At 41.9% G+C, this 15,840-nt stretch overlaps 1 protein-coding gene across 4 annotated transcripts in view; it reads left to right on the top strand.

Moving 5' to 3' along the window:
- The window catches only part of dst (dystonin), a 132,630-nt gene that overhangs the window by 60,277 nt on the left and 56,513 nt on the right, over positions 1-15,840 (top strand). For 3 of the 4 annotated variants that reach the window (XM_049600887.1, XM_049600886.1, XM_049600888.1), the window contains 9 exons: positions 6,542-6,688; positions 8,426-8,514; positions 8,601-8,709; positions 9,290-13,414; positions 13,884-14,030; positions 14,123-14,338; positions 14,414-14,557; positions 14,645-14,881; positions 15,649-15,801. In XM_049600887.1, coding sequence (XP_049456844.1) covers positions 6,542-6,688; positions 8,426-8,514; positions 8,601-8,709; positions 9,290-13,414; positions 13,884-14,030; positions 14,123-14,338; positions 14,414-14,557; positions 14,645-14,881; positions 15,649-15,801 — 5,367 coding nt within the window. The remainder of the gene's footprint in view (positions 1-6,541; positions 6,689-8,425; positions 8,515-8,600; positions 8,710-9,289; positions 13,415-13,883; positions 14,031-14,122; positions 14,339-14,413; positions 14,558-14,644; positions 14,882-15,648; positions 15,802-15,840) is intronic. The other variant, XM_049600889.1, reaches the window with a different exon arrangement.

Raw genomic sequence — 15,840 nt, 5'->3', positions numbered from 1 at the left:
TGCGGTTCATGTCTGCAAGTACAGTAACTACTTAGTGCTGGTGATGGTGATCTGCTGGGAGGAGAGATTTCTTTTTCTTTTTTTTTTTCTTTGACAGTAAGTCTTTCTCATTGGGCCTGTCTGTGGGAAAATCAAGCCTCTCCAGGAGTTTGTGTAGTATTTCACAAGTATTGGCAAAGGCAGAAGTGCAGTGATCAAATCAGTGGCAAGTGCTATTAAAGGGATAGTTCTGATCTTTTGAAGTGGGGTTGCGGTATACAGTAGATGTCAGTTGACACACCCCCAGTTTGGAGAAGCAGTAGGAGTACCACCACAGAAGCTAAGCAGTGTACTGCTGTGGACAGGGGGTCAGCAGCAAAACATATTTTAGCCAACTAAGAAAAAGTCCCACCAAAAAATATCACTTACAGTTTGAGTGTGCACAATATTGTGAGTGATTTTCACAGTTTTACCTTTCCGTCAGGCAGCCCGTTCGGATGGGGAACTGGAGTCATATCATTTCAGCGATGTTAAATCACTGTTTTTCTCAATGAAGTCTGGCTTTGAAGACAGCGATACAAAAGCTTCAGTTCCCTATCAGAAATCACTGTCTGACGGCAAGGTAAAGCAATGAAAATATTCTAATTACAGCACTTAAACTGATATTGTTTTTTACCGTTTTGTTGCTGCACCACCCCTCCATGTCAGACTCCAGCCTGTTTCTCCAAACTGGGGGTGTGCAGACTAAATCTACTGTATGTTATACACTGACTATGGATGAGTACCTCATACAATTCCACTCTAAAAGATTCCAACTGTCCCTTTAAGATCATCTAAAATCAAGCTTACATCTTGGTGTTAAATGTGTTTTAACACTCCATAACATTTCTTGAATTTGCAAATTCCTGGAGAGATTGTAAGAAGTAAAACACTGATGCAATTTCTTCTAAAATCTCTAATTTAAAGTGAAACAGTGGATGACTAATTTTTTTGCATTATAGACCAGAAAGGCTTTTGAGAGAGCAGAGAATACAAAATGGACAGAGAGCGCGGAGCTCCAAAAAGCTGCAGGGGAATTAGAGATTAGTCAACTTAAACAACGGGTCCAGGAACAGGAGGCTCTGCTGGTTGAAAGACAAGCACAGCTGGAGAAGTTGGAAGGAGATGTAGAGACTCAAGAGAAGACAATTGATGATCTGTCCTTCCAGAAATCACAGCTGGAGCACGACATTAATCAGTATCGCACCAAGTTAGAAATAGCAGTGAAAGACAAAGCCGCCAGTGAGGAGGAATTAAGTCACACCAAACAGTTAGTTGAGCAGGCCGAGGCCAAGTGGTCAGTGGCTCAGAAGAAACTCGAGGAGCTCTTAAAGAAAACTAATGATGGCCAAGATCTTACACAGAGCCCCAAACTTCAGAGAAAGGTAAAGGTGGAGGAAGTTATTGAGGAACAAGTGCAAAGTGTCCAGGTTGAAGTAAAGGATCTGGCTCAGCAGCTTTTGGCAGTAGAAAGACAGCTGAAGGTTGACAGTGAGCGCGAGTTAGCTGCAGTCAGAGAAAATGAGAAAATGATGGCGGATGCCCTGCAACAGAAAGTAGAGGAACTAGTCCTGATCCAGAAAAGGGCAGAGGTGGCTGAGGAGAAAGCACAAGGTTATAAAAAGCTGTTGGATGACAGCAACAACAGACTAAAGAAACTTCAGATGGACATGGAGACTGACAGAAACAACATGAGGCAGAAATCAGAGGATCTCCAGCAGGAAGCACTGATCCAGAAGAAATCAATCAATGAACTTCAAGAGGAAATCAGATCTCTCCAAAGAGCAAAATCCTCCTTGGAACAAAACGCCTTTTTCCAAAGCACTGAAGTCGAAGGCCTGAAAGAGCAGCTGAAGATCACCCAAGGAGAGCTGCAAAAGAAAAACTCCATGGAGCAGGAAAACATTCACAAGATTAACAACTTAGAAGAAGAGGTAGCTTCCAAGCAGGCAGTAGTAGATCAGCTGAAGTTCAAATGCGACGAGCTGACAAGGATAAATGCCTCGTCTGACAGTGATATTAGAGGTCTGCAGATCCAAGCAGAATCATTGGAAAAAGACAGATCATTTTCTGAACAAAAGATCAAGTCTTTAAAGAGTGAGTTAGAGAGCTGGAAACAGCAGCTTCAGACAGTTAAGGACGAAAACAACTTAATAAAGAGATCTGAGCAGGGGTCGCAGCTTCAGTGTAAAAACCTCAAAGCAGAACTTCAAAAAAGTGAATTACTTGCTTCTCAGTTGCAGAAAAGGGTAGATGAGTTGAAACAGATAAATACAGAGATGGAAAAGAATCTGAAGAACGTAAAAGCTAAACTCGATCAGGTGACAGCGGAAATCGACAGCAAGGATCAGCAAATTAAAATCTTTAAGTCGCAGGCGGAGGGCACCAAATCGCAGGTTAAAATTATTGAGGAGGAGCTAAATAAGAAATCTCAGACCTCCCATGAGCTTCAAATGAAACTGCAGGATTACAGTGAGGAGGTGAGGAAAATGACCGAACTTCAGCAGAAAATCGTAATACTAAATTCAAAAATTAACAATTACGAGAAAGAAATGACAGCCCTGAAATCAGAGCTGAAATCGGCATTTGCTGAGCAAAATACTGCAAATGAAAAGATCCAAAGGCAAAATGCTGAAATTAATGATCTGAACGCAATGCTCAAGAAAAGAAATGCAGAACTGCAAAAAGAAACTGTAGAGAGCCAAAAACATCTCAATAAAGTCAAGGCATTAGAAGACGAGCTTTTCAAACATAAGCACAACATTATAGGCTTAACTAGCAGCTCGGAGAAAATGACAGAAACCCTAAAGCAGGAGATGTATTCTCTTCAGAACGACAAGAGAGCAACAGACAGGAAGATAGAGAGCTTAAATGCTAAAATCTCAGAGCTCAACTCTTCCTTACAAAGAACTAAAGATGAATTGCTGAAAGAGACCAGAGAGAGGAAAGCCAAAGAATCAAAAATATTGCAGATGGAGACTGAGCTTCAGAAAAATAAAGCAGCTATGAAAGAAATAGCGTCGAATTCTGACAAATCCCGATCAAATCTGCAACATGAAAATACGATCCTTAAGAAAGAGAAAGCTGAGGTGCTAGAGAAAAGCATCACATTGGGATCTGAAGTCAGAACGCTGAAAGAAAAGCTGCAGCGCTCCCAAGCAGAGGCTGAACTAAAGCAGAAAGAAAACTCTGTGCTTCAGCAGAGGTCCCAGCAGATGGAAGAGCAACTTGAGAAGTGCAAGAAAATGCTAGAGGAGTTGAAGAGTAAACTAGAACTTCAAAAAGAGGGCTATGAGAGGCAGTTGTTGCTAGTGAAGACTGAAATAGAGAAAAAACTTATTTTACTACAATCTGAAATATCAAGTGAAAGTGGGAAGTCAAAACATAGCACAGAGTTAGCAGAGATGCTGAACAAGTATTTCAAACAAGAAGTCAAAGAGATAAAAACAGTACATCACACCATTGTGGAGACAAAGCCACAATCTGATCAACTGCTGCAGCAGCAGATCAAACTGGACAAACTGCAGCAAGAAAGAACGAAGCTCGAACACGACCTCTCAAAGGCAAAATCACAAATTGCCCTACTTGAGGAAGACAGACTTAGACTCAACACGAAAGTAAGCGCTCTACAAAGCCTCTGCAATGAAAAGTCAAACGAGGCAGCCAGGGTGACAGATAGTGAGTGGAAACTGACACTGAGGGAAAAAGAAGCGAGATCTCTCCGGGACCAAATCGAGTCGTACGTCAAAGAGGTGAAAACTCTTCAGGAGAAGCTTTTGACGCTCGAGGTGAGGATGAAGACTGAAAACCAGAGGATAAACAAACAGGAAATCATTGAAACCAGTCGTCAATATGTCAAGGACAACGAGACGGCTTTGTTGAAGACAGAACACACGGCGAGGCAGAAGATGGTGCCCTCGTATGAGTGTGCAAAATGCAACCTGGAGGACGAGATTCTCAAAATGAAAGTGTCCTCAGAGGTATGGATGAAGTTAGTTCAACATTACCACAGCACAGTATTATATTTATAAACTTTAATATAGTTTTACAAATTGCTTGTTTTTCTATTTATTACAATATCTATGTAGCAATTGTAGCTATCAGAAACAGTGAAGTATAGTCTTCCATTACTTAAAAGTTCTTCCAATGTCACATCTACAGATGGCAACAATGGAGAAAGAAAACACTGGAGTGAAACAAGTCAAACAAGATAAAATGGAAGTCACTCACAGCCAAAGCATCCACGATTCACCAACAAAGAATATCTTGAATAGCTCTACTTACCAAACTCCCTCTCTCCTACAAAAAGACGTGCAAATTGTGACCTGTAAGAGCCAAATCAAACCTGATGAGGCCATGGCTGTGACGACACATGGATACATGGCCTTGTGTGGACTCACTGACCAACAGCCTGGTGACACACGTAGCATCATTAAGACAAGAATGTATCAGATCAAAGAAATACGTGAAACTGTAAACACATCAGACAGTGAGGGGAAACTGAGTGCGATATATGCAACTTCACAAAAGCTCCCAGAACTCAAAAGCAGCACAAGTATTCAAACCTTAATCAAGTACAAGCTCCTGGATGAAGAGGTTTGGCGTAAGTTTGAGATGGGTCACATCACAATGGAAGAGTTGCAAGCATCGCTCGCTCAGTACACTGGCAAACCAACTGCTATTGCTGGAGTGTACGTGGAGTCAAGTAAGAAAAAGATATCCTTCCTAGAAGCTGCTGAGAAGGGCTTCTTAGCAAAGACGTACGCCGTAGAGTTTCTGGAGGCTCAGGCTGCAACAGGAAGCCTTACAGATCTGTCCACAGGGCAAACATACTCAGTTGCTGAGGCTCTGGAGAGAGGTATTGTGGAGACAGGCCTGAAAGATAAACTGATAGAGGCAGAGAGAGCTGTTAGCGGCTACATCCATGCAGGCAAAAAACTGTCTGTGTTTCAGGCAATGCAGGAAAGAGTTCTTGATAGATACAAAGGCAAGAAGATTCTTGAGATCCAGGTAGCCACTGGAGGGCTGATCAACCCAGAGATTGGTGTCAGGGTGCCAGTTAGCATCGCTGTTGATCAGGGTCTATTAAACAAAGAGACTCTACAGGGTCTGTACGATCCAGTCAGTAACCCCAAAGGTTTCCACAACCCTGACAGTGGACTGAAAGCATACTACTCTGATATACTGAAGGAGTGCCTTTATGACATTGATGGTGGTGTGTTTCTCTTCCCGTTCGGTGAGAAGCATCTCACAAACACCTCACCCACAAGTTCTCACAGAGTGTCTGTTGTCAGCAGCAGCAGCGGCATCGAAATGTCAGCGTATGAGGCATTCAAGGCGAGACACATTGACAAGAGGACGTATCTGTTTCTGTCACAGCAGGAGAGTGAATGGCAGGAAAAGTCCACCTCTGACGCCAGTGGAAACACACTTCACATCATTGCCGATGTCAAAGGTGGCCGACAGCTTTGTCTAGAGTCTGCTCTCAGTCAGAGGTTTCTTGAAATATCCGAGCTTGAAAGCTACGGCAGTGGGGATCTTAGCATCTATGAAATTGCAGACATCATATTTTCAAGGATGGTCGTTGTGGAAGATATCAACAGCCCCATTGCTGGTCTCTGGGACGTCACGCGGAGGAAGAGGCTCTCTGTGCTTCAGGGGTTTCAACAGGGCTTTACTGACAGAATCTCTGCCTTAAGGCTGTTGGAGGCCCAGGCCTGCACTGGAGGTATTTGCGACCCTTCTTCAGGGGAGAAAGTTGGTCTTGCTGAGGCTCTCAAAAGAGGTCTTTTAGATGAGGCATTGAATCAACAGCTCCAACAGTTTGAGCAGGTATTTAACGGCATCCTTCACCCCAAGACCTCCAAGACTTTGTCCATCTCCCAGGCTATTCAGGAAAATCTCCTCCCAAAGGATGTCGGTTTTCGCTGTATCGAATTCCAGCTCCTGACTGGAGGACTGATAAGCCCTGACACTCACGATAGAGTCTCACTCGAAGAAGTCATTCAGAGCGGCCTTGTCGACAAAGTGACGGCCTCTGCACTTAAAGATGAGAGGTTCCACACCAAAAGCCTCACCTGTCCAAAGACCAAGAGAAGAATCACGTTCAGGGAGGCACTTGAAAGAAGTGTGTACGACTGCCACACAGGGTTAAGGTTACTAGAGGCGACAAAAAGTCATGGGTTTGGAGCCAAATCAACATTTCATTATGTTTGGGCGTATAAGTAATAAGCATTTGTAAATATATGCTTGTCCATAGCATATAAACAACAGCAGCAAATTCCTGTGGTTTTGTAATTGGCTGCAAAGTTACAGCGACTTAACTATTGAATGTCTTTTTGTTTTGGTTTATACATTTTAACACAGTGGTTGATGCAACTAACACTAGTTCTTGAGCTTTGTTGTTTTTATTCTGATTGTAAATGTATTATTGCAATGCCCCTTTCCTTTTAGGATTCCTCGCTCTAGTGTTTTTTGTAACAAAGTTAACTATTTGTCAAAAACCCATCTGTTTAAATTGTAGAGATCTGTTGATGAGGAGAAGAGAGAGCATGGTGATAAAGTTAGCAAACTGTTGCACTGGATGTCCAATGTGAAACAGACCCCAAACAATGCCGCGAATGCTCTGACAGATAGCAATGCCAACACAGACGCTTCTAATAAGCCCCAGGTAAATGACATAGTATGTACTGTTGTGGTGTTTTCTGGTGTTTTAATATCCTGCCACATATTTGTTGTACATTAGAGATGCTTTGGTTTAATGGTGAAGAGTATTTTTCTATTCAAAATGATATTGCAGCCTTTTTGCTGTCACAGCAGTGTTTGAGTTCTAATAAAAACACACTGTTTTACTTTCTGATTCATGTAATTCCATATATTTCCCACAATAGGTAGTGGGCGTTATTACTTTATCTTATCACACAAAAGCATGGCTTACATGGATTTCATGATATTTTTGGTAATATCAGTCACCCCCAACTGATTCAGTACCACCAAATGGTTGCACAAGCACTCACATTTCAGAACGTCAGTGACTAATAAATTGAATCAGCCCAACAGGTTAATAATAAAATATCAAATACATTTCAGATTTATGCCCCTGTGTTAACACTGAAACATGGTGTAGTATACAGACGGTCCAAAGCTGACATTATTAAATTGGAATTTGAGAGAAATTTGAAATGTCCCTTAAGTGTACTGTATTTCACATAGTGTTGTAAAAGTGATAGAATAGTGCTAAGAAGCTGTTTGGTGATTCACAAGGGATGGGTTGTCAATCATTGATGGTTTATGTAATGTAAGAAAATAGGAAAGAGAAAAGCTGGATGAATTACAGGAATCATTACTCATTTACTGTAGTCACTTAAAACAAGAACATACCAGTAACCAAAAATTAGGGAATTAGAGACTTGTTTTACATGTTGCTTTTTATGTAGAGGTTGTTTTACATCTCTGTGGCCAGTTCAGATCAGTGATTAGAGATGAGCTGAACTGTGTACAATAAACGATTTAAAAAGCACACTGTATATGTAAGCAGTTGTGCTGTCATCTGGGCCACGAGCAATAACATTACACTAACATTATTTATTTATTTATTTTTGTAAATATGACAACCTTAGTTGAAATACAATGCAGCAATATAAATGAGATGTTTGATTGTTATCATTAGAATTTTTTTTATGATTTTAGGACACATAAAAATATGTCAATGAGGGCTGTTTGATAAATTGTTTTTATGTTATTATTTAATCTAGTTTAATTTAATTTAATTTATTTTTATTTTATTTTATTTTAATTCTTTTGTTTATTATTTACATTTTCTTGTGCATTATGCAAACAAACATAGAAATACAATTCCAATTCCAACAATAACGATGTAATAATGACAGCTTTGGACTACCCTTTTTTCTCCTTAAATTTTTTCCAAGTTATGAAACTGCCTCTCCTAACATGGACCTATTCTGTCCCTCCATGTAAGGGACTGAATAAGTAATGCATAAATCAGTCAAATGAAACCATACCACAAATAACAGCCCGAAAATGACCATAGAGTCACATGTGACACATACTGAACTTTTAAGTTTGACAAAGTTAATATTTATTACATAGCTGTTTGTTGGATGGCATTATTTTGTAGGGAGATTTACACTGAATCTAGTCATTGGACTGCACAGCATGTCTTTATTCATTAATTAATATATTTTATAGAAATTAGTCAATGGAAAAATGTAAATTTATCTTTCAAAACAGCACAAGTGTGTGAATATGTGTGAGTATCTGTAACCTTCATGTCTTTACTATAGTCTTACTGGCTACAACAGTATTTTATGATGATTAGTCCTGTGAAGTAAAGAGGAATAATTTCACTCCATATAAAGTATTAATATGCCACTGTTTGATGTTGTAGGTGTCAGTGGAGGAAATGGTCACTAAGAAGGAACAAATTGCAGAAGCACTGAGAGCCACTCAGATGATGCTGAACAAACACAGTGACAAGTAGGTCAAGTTCCTGTGACTAACATCCACAATACTGTTTCCACTGTTTACAGTCACAGCCTCATTCTGTGTGTTATGTCTTTCAGAATGACAGAAGAGGAACGAGAAAAGGCTCAGGAGCAGCTGAAGGCACTCAATCAGGCCTACAGTGAACTCTCCCAGCACTGCTCAGATCAGACAACCTCTGCAGAAGAGGTTGGACACTACGCTGTTCCTTCTGTTGAGTGGTTTGCGTTTGTGTCTTCTGATGTGTTAGAAAACAGTGCCACCTGATGTTCAACTGCATGACTAACCTTTGTCCTCTCCTCCTTAGTACAGTGTGAGCAGCTGTCTTTTGTTCCTCTCTTTTTAGTCTCTTACATTAGGGGAGTGAAAACTGAAATTATACAGTTGAAGCCCAGAAAATCAGAGTATGCTGTAAACATGCTTAGTGTCACCCAGCTTTGGTCTGACATTTCACCACTGTTAATATGGATAACAGATATGACACGTAACCCTTTACCTACAGTATGTGATGTGACTAACTACCCTCTTTTTGCAAGATGCTGGACACTGCATTCCCAGATGCATGATAGCTTTAAATGTATTATCCATCGCTCTCCTGTTGCAACCCTGATGCAGTCTTGCACTTGTGCACATGATGTTTTAACATGCCCATGTTTGTCTGGTGGTGAGTACACATTTTGTCTTGCTTTGAATACTTGGCACACAATTGATTATACAGATTTTTATGCTGAAATCAGTTCAGTAATTTGTTTAATTTATATTTTTTTAGGATTTAAAATCCAGTGATGTGAGGCTCGGGACTGGACCCATGAGTGGCCCGATCGATCAGATGACTGGGGTCAAATCTGTGACCTCCAACCTCTTGCTGCCTGAGCCGCGTGTCTGTCTGGACTGGGACGACACTTTCACACAAGATCTCGTTTATAAATCCAACCTGAACTGCTTGCCAAAGTTAAAGGAAGACAGCAAGTGTGTAGAGAGGTCCCATGCCTCCCCTGTGTCGCTCTCTGACATAGCAGCAGCGAGGGAAGGAGCCACGTGCGAAGACCCGATCATCAAGATGATCGAGGTCAAAGAAGTCAGTGATGGATTGGAGGTGTGCTACACAGGGGACACGCTGACCCTGGAGAGGGCTTTCCAGAGTGGTTTGATACCTGCTTCTGTCTATGCAGAGATTCTTCAGGAGCAAAAGACCTGTCAGGATATGATGAATCCCAGTGGTGCTGAACAGCCCGTGCAGGACGTTGAACCCCATGAGGTCAACAGACTGATATTAAAGTGCCTCAGCCAGAATAAATCACTGACATCAGGGAGGGGTGTTAACACTCTGAGGTCTTTTTGTCATGGTTTAAGTGATCAGGAGGCAGGGTCAGAGGATGTTATGAGAGATAGGCTAAAGGTTGATGCAGCAGTTCAATGTGATTTGATGAGATCCAGCAGCACGCTCATTGTGCTTGAAAATCAGCAGCACTTTATTGGACTCGTGTTGCCTCCTTCTGGCGGCATCCACACTGTGTCCACCTCATTTCAGTACGACCAACAAATCACTACAGATGAGTTCACCAGCACTCTGTTCAGTAATCGGGAAAAGATAGCAGCTTTTTACATTCCAGAAATGTCAGAGGTGGTAGACATCAGCTCCGCCATTCAAAACGGTTTGATTGACACTTACACAGCGGATATTTTGAAATCTGTGGAAATTCCTGATGTGTTTCCTGATGCTGATTACCTTAATGACAAGTTTTCATCTTGGCTTATGTACAAAAAACTCATAGTTGATGGATGCCATCACGCTGCAAGCTGCTTAAAAGTTGATAACATCCCTACTGACGCAGAAGCGAAGCAGCTATTCATCTCCTACCTGATGTTAAACAGTTATATAGATCCTGAGTCAGGGCAGAGGGTCCTGATTCTTGATAAACAGATGAGTAAAATGATTAAAATGTTTCTTGAAGACCCAATATTTTCTGAAAACACTGAGAAAAATGTAACTTCCATGACTTTAAATGTCAGTGATCTTTCAGAAGAGGACGATTTAGAGATACCGCTGCACATAAATGAGGAAGAAGAGGAATTAATGGAATACACGCAACACACATTTGATCCTCAATATTTTATTTCATCAGAAAATGGAAGAATTAGCTTTGGTGAGAAAACATATGCAAATGAAGAGGCTCTAAAACAGGAATTTTTAGTAGATGATGACATTGACATGGACGCTACACAGTCTGGTGTAGCAGAGGACATCATGTGTCAAAACAACACAAATTGGACAAAATCAGATGAATTTGCTGACAGAATTTGCAGGAATAGTTCCCAGATTGATGTCGGAGGTGATGATAATGAAGATCTTTCATATTTTCCAGTGACGTCAGTCCTTCACACTTCGTGCCCTGTAAACAAAATAAATATTAGCTCACCGTCAAGGATGTTCGACTCTGAGTCTCCAGTAAATTCCAGCCGTCAAACACTACCATACTACGATGCGGAGTCACTTTGTAGTGATAAAGAAGGTACAGATATGACCCAAGATGAGTTTTTATGCTCTGAGGACATGGAGAGTGAAAATGAACGAGGTGCTGCTATTCATCTACTCAAAGCACAAATGGATGAAGGGGTAGATGTCCCCTTAGGGAGCCGTTATGACCTGGAGGCAGCTCTCAGTCAGGGCATAGTCGATGAGACAACAGTACTGAAAATACTTGACCTACAGTCAGATGAAAAAGGAAGTGTTGCAGGAAGTGAAGAGGACACAATGTCTGTGTCAAATGGATCCATGTCCTCAAATATTGCTCTGCGTGTAATGGAACAGCAGATCCTATTGAAGTCTGGTTGCACCATTAGTGTAAGTCAGTCTGAGATTGAACATGTCTATTTAGAGCCTGAAGCCAGCATATACCCAGAAGACAACTGCACTCACTCCGTCTCCTACGATCATGATCTGCGTTTAAATAATAATGAAGCTGAAACCACGCAGACTGAGAGGAGAGTTGCTGTCATGGTGCTCGATCTGACCAGTGAGGATGCTAATAACAGAGAGACAGACAGCGAGAATGGAGATACAAAGGTAGATTGTGAGACAACAGGAAATGTAGGAGAGATGAGTAATTACCTACATCATTCCCCCGCTGCAGTTAGCGGCCACGAGTCTCTGATGATCTCACCCTCCTCACGGAGTTCGGTGACTGCTCAGTCTATTCATCACGTTGACAAATCACCTTTACAGTCTGAAGACAGTGACTCACAGGGTGGAATCAATAGCTGCCTGACAGAAACGGCTATTGTTGGAGAAAACGCTGCTTCAGCTACACCGCCACGTCCATCTAGTTTGAGTGACAGAACCTCCACTGATCCAGAAAGCCAGACTCAACACACCACCTCTATTAATCACTCTAAATCTGACAGCTCAACCACCGATAATGATTTCCCCATTGCTGGATATGATGCCCAAGTGGGAAATCAGACATTTAGTGAGAGTGACTTAGACGTGTCCTCATCACATGGTAATGCGTTGACTGAGGAGAGTAGAATGGAGAATGACAGGAGTGCAGTTCAGTCACCTTTGGACGACAAGCCAACTCCAAATACAGATTACTCATCGCCCAGGGAGTCAGTCAAAGGTGCAGTCATCTCAGAATCCAGGGGTAATGGTAACTATGACAGCAACATTACAGAAGATGGCAGCAGAATCGCATTACCTCAGCAAGCAGCGCTTCATTCACAAAGTGATTTTAGTGTTGGATCTGAGCCCAGCTGCTCTCCAAATGGTCAGAGAGTGCTTGTTGGTGAGAGGTCTCCACAGTTGCCCGTTGTTTCCGATGAAGTCACCGCAACAAACACTATCAATCTTAAGTGTTTTGATGGAGGAGATTCAGAGCGCTACACTCCAACTACCATCAGAGTTTCACTTGAAACAGGGCTGGCTGATGAAGATTTGTCAGGCTCACAGCACAGTGCTGCAGGGGGTGTTGAGTTAAGCACAGAGAGGCAACATGAGGACATTTGCACAGTCACCAGAGACACTGAAGAGATGTCTGTGTCAAGAAATGCACAGACAGCAGACAGAGTAGAGACAAGTGGTACGGAAAATGCAGATATTGGTAGAAATGTGTCAGGAAAGTCTGAAACTATAACAGGAGTAGAGTTTGGATCTGATATTGTGCCAGAGGAAAAAAGATTAGATGTGTGTGCTTCTGAGCGTCCCCAGGTAGACTTCCTGTCAGACAGCTGCATTACATCTGATGCTACCTCTTCAGATTCATCAGTGTTTTCTAATGCTGTAAGGACAGGTGTGGATGATGAGGGGGAAATAGTAACAAAAGGGGCTGATGTCAGTGATTTGCAAAAGGCACAAACTGGAGACATTGAAAGCACCATTGCAGTTGTTCAGAATACTCAACAACCTTTAGACGAAGGTGGTTGTCATGACGAAGACACAGCTCATGGACTTATAGAGAGCAGTCACCCAGACCTTCTCATGGATTTGCTGAAGCAAAACGCCCTCAGTGTGAAGACCAAAGAAACAGGAAGCTCAGAACTGATAATGCAGGAAGAGAAAGTCGAAGAAAAGACAGAGAAGTCTGATGCTCCAAACATCCAGCTGCAGCTGCTGCAGGTTCTTAAGACTGTCTCCACGAGCCAAGACCTTTCAGTGCTTCAGGAAGTGATGGACACCCTGAACAGTGCTCTGGGGGGCGACTCTCTGGGCGCTGGCTTTCAGGAGGAGCGGCGGCACACACTGGAGAGCATCAAGGAGGAGAGCTCAGAGGGAGAAGATGAGGGTTCAGCAGAGGAAGATGAGGGTCTCTGTCGCTCTGCAGCAGGCAGTCACCAAACGTCCACTCAGTTGTCTGGCAGCTCAGATGCCTGCAAAGTTGAGGAGGTGAAAAAAAAGGTACATTTGATTTTATGTTGTTTCTGTGTTAAGGGAATACTTCACCTCCTGTATGATCTTTTGTACATCAATTATTCATCCTATGATACATTTAATTTGAAAACTGTTTTTCTTATGAGCGAGGTAAAATTACTGTTATCGTTAATGGGGTCTGGCTTTGATGAGACCATAGATAAGCTTTATTAATGCAGTTACCCATTGGAAAGAGTTGTCTGTGTTTTGGGAAGTACTGAGCATAGTTTTGCTGTTGTTAAATGCAGCCCCCCCTTTACTTAAGAATTTACTATGTATTTGGATTCTGGGTTCCCTATAGAGGCATGCAAGAAGAAAGTTTTCTACACAAATTTAACGCAACAAGTGGTGAGCAAATCGTCATTTGGGGGATGAAGTATTTCTTTAAGATAGCCACATCCCTCAGTTTGTGACACAAGTAACATCTTCTCCACTTTTGTGTTTTCCTTTCCCACAGCTGTTCTCCATCCAGGATTATTTGGAGTGTGTTGGGAGACTGCAAGACCACGCTGATGTTTTAGAAGATGTCAGAAAAGAAATTTTAATCTTGGCACCTGTGAGTAGCAACATGGAAGAACTGCAGATCCAATCAGAGGATTTTCAGGTTAGAAAATAACAATATTAAACAATATTATTTCTTCTCAGTTTTTAACTTTACGCATTAGTTCCTGACATTTTTTTTTTTTTTTTGTCCAGTCTCTTGAGTCCCAACTTTCTAGACTGGGGGGTATTATAACAGTAGATATGGAAAAAGCCAAACAGCTCTTAAATTCTGCTGATGAGCACATTCCCATACAAATCCACCAAGACTTGGCCTCGACATATCTCGATTTAGAGCCAAACTTTACTGCTGTTTCCCAAATGTGTGCAGAGAGGAGTCACTCCCTAATTCAAGCAATGAAAACAGGAAAGGTCAGTGCTCACTTCTAGTAATTCACATGATGTAACAGTTGCATCAGCCATTGACTACTTCAAATGTGATTTCAGGCACAGTTGGAATCAACATACCTGAAACACCTCAGTGATCTTGATGAACTCGCAGCCCTCATCCAAAACAGCTCTGAGACGTGTGACGTGGATTTGAACCCATGTGATGTGGACGCACTGAAACACTTGATTCAGCAGAACAGGGTATCTATAAATACATTTAATTAAAACCATCCAGTATCTACAGCGACTACAGAAACTTATTCCGCATGTTTCCATCTTTCCTTCCAGGACTCGGAGAGCAGTCTGCAAAAAGAAGCCAAGCTCAAGTTAGAGGATGTCACGTTTGATATCCAGTGCTTTATTTCTGAGCACGCTCAGTTCCTAAGTCCAGCTCAGAGCAGCTACCTCCTAAAGTTCCTCAGCACCACACAGCGAGCGTTCAGGGACCAGACAGAGAAGCTTGTTACCCAAAGGAGCGCCTTAGATGTCCTACTGGACACCAGGGAGAGGGAGAGCCAGGAGAAGGTCTGCCTGTGGATAGACAGATAGCTGTGTATACATGTTTTGTTTGCTGAGTAATAACGAATGCTTTCAGCGCATGTAGGGTGGGCTGTGTAAGCCATGGTACGATTTAAACATTGGTAGTATTATTTGTGGATTGTGACAAGTGATTTATGACAAGACATTTAACATAATGTGGTTTCTCATTATTGTATTGAGTACTGGCTTTTGTTTCCAGGATTCAGATTGAGGAGCTTCTACTGTGATGTCTGAATGTTTAGGAAAAATAACAACGCTGCATGCTCGAGTGCCCGATCGCTCCTGCAGACTAACTCTGTGTGCTGGTTGTATCCTGCAGGCCTTCAAGACACCAGTGAACGATTAACAGTGGACAAAATGCACCTTCTCTATTGGAAAATGTTCACCCACAACAACCCCATTAACACACCAAACATAATGTTCTTATTACCATCACGAGACCAAAGTAGCGAATGACAAGACAGCATGTTTACAGCATACTAGATTTTCACACTGTTATGATGATATGAAATGTATCCTAAAGCTGATTTTGCATGTAACCTTTAAGTGCTTGAGTAATTTCTTGTCCCTTGTTTTGATGTTTGTGTTGCCAAATATTGACTGGGCTGTTCACACCATAGGAATAACCATTTGTGCAGCTGCTGTAGGGTTTTGTTTCATGTCACTGTTATATGGAGTGAGGATGTGAATGTGTTTAATGACAGCCTCATGTTGTGATATTTACTGGTGTCTTTTTAATTCCTGTTTGGCAGTCTTTGTTGGAGAAACACAAGGCGTTTACAGAGAAGTTGGAGGAAGTGTGTGACAATCTCACCCTGACAGAAAACCAGCTGATTGGTCATCAGCAACAGGCTGAGAACGCTGAGAGTGTGACAGACCTGCAGCAGTACCAGCAGGAGCACCAGGTTTGAAATACAGTTCCTTTGCTTTTAAGTAGCATAGTG

The sequence above is a fragment of the Epinephelus fuscoguttatus genome, linkage group LG16 (genome assembly GCF_011397635.1).
Source record: "Epinephelus fuscoguttatus linkage group LG16, E.fuscoguttatus.final_Chr_v1".
Classification (NCBI taxonomy): domain Eukaryota; kingdom Metazoa; phylum Chordata; class Actinopteri; order Perciformes; family Serranidae; genus Epinephelus; species Epinephelus fuscoguttatus.
Note: the sequence above shows the minus strand (reverse complement) of the source record. Positions and strands in the feature narration are given on the sequence as shown.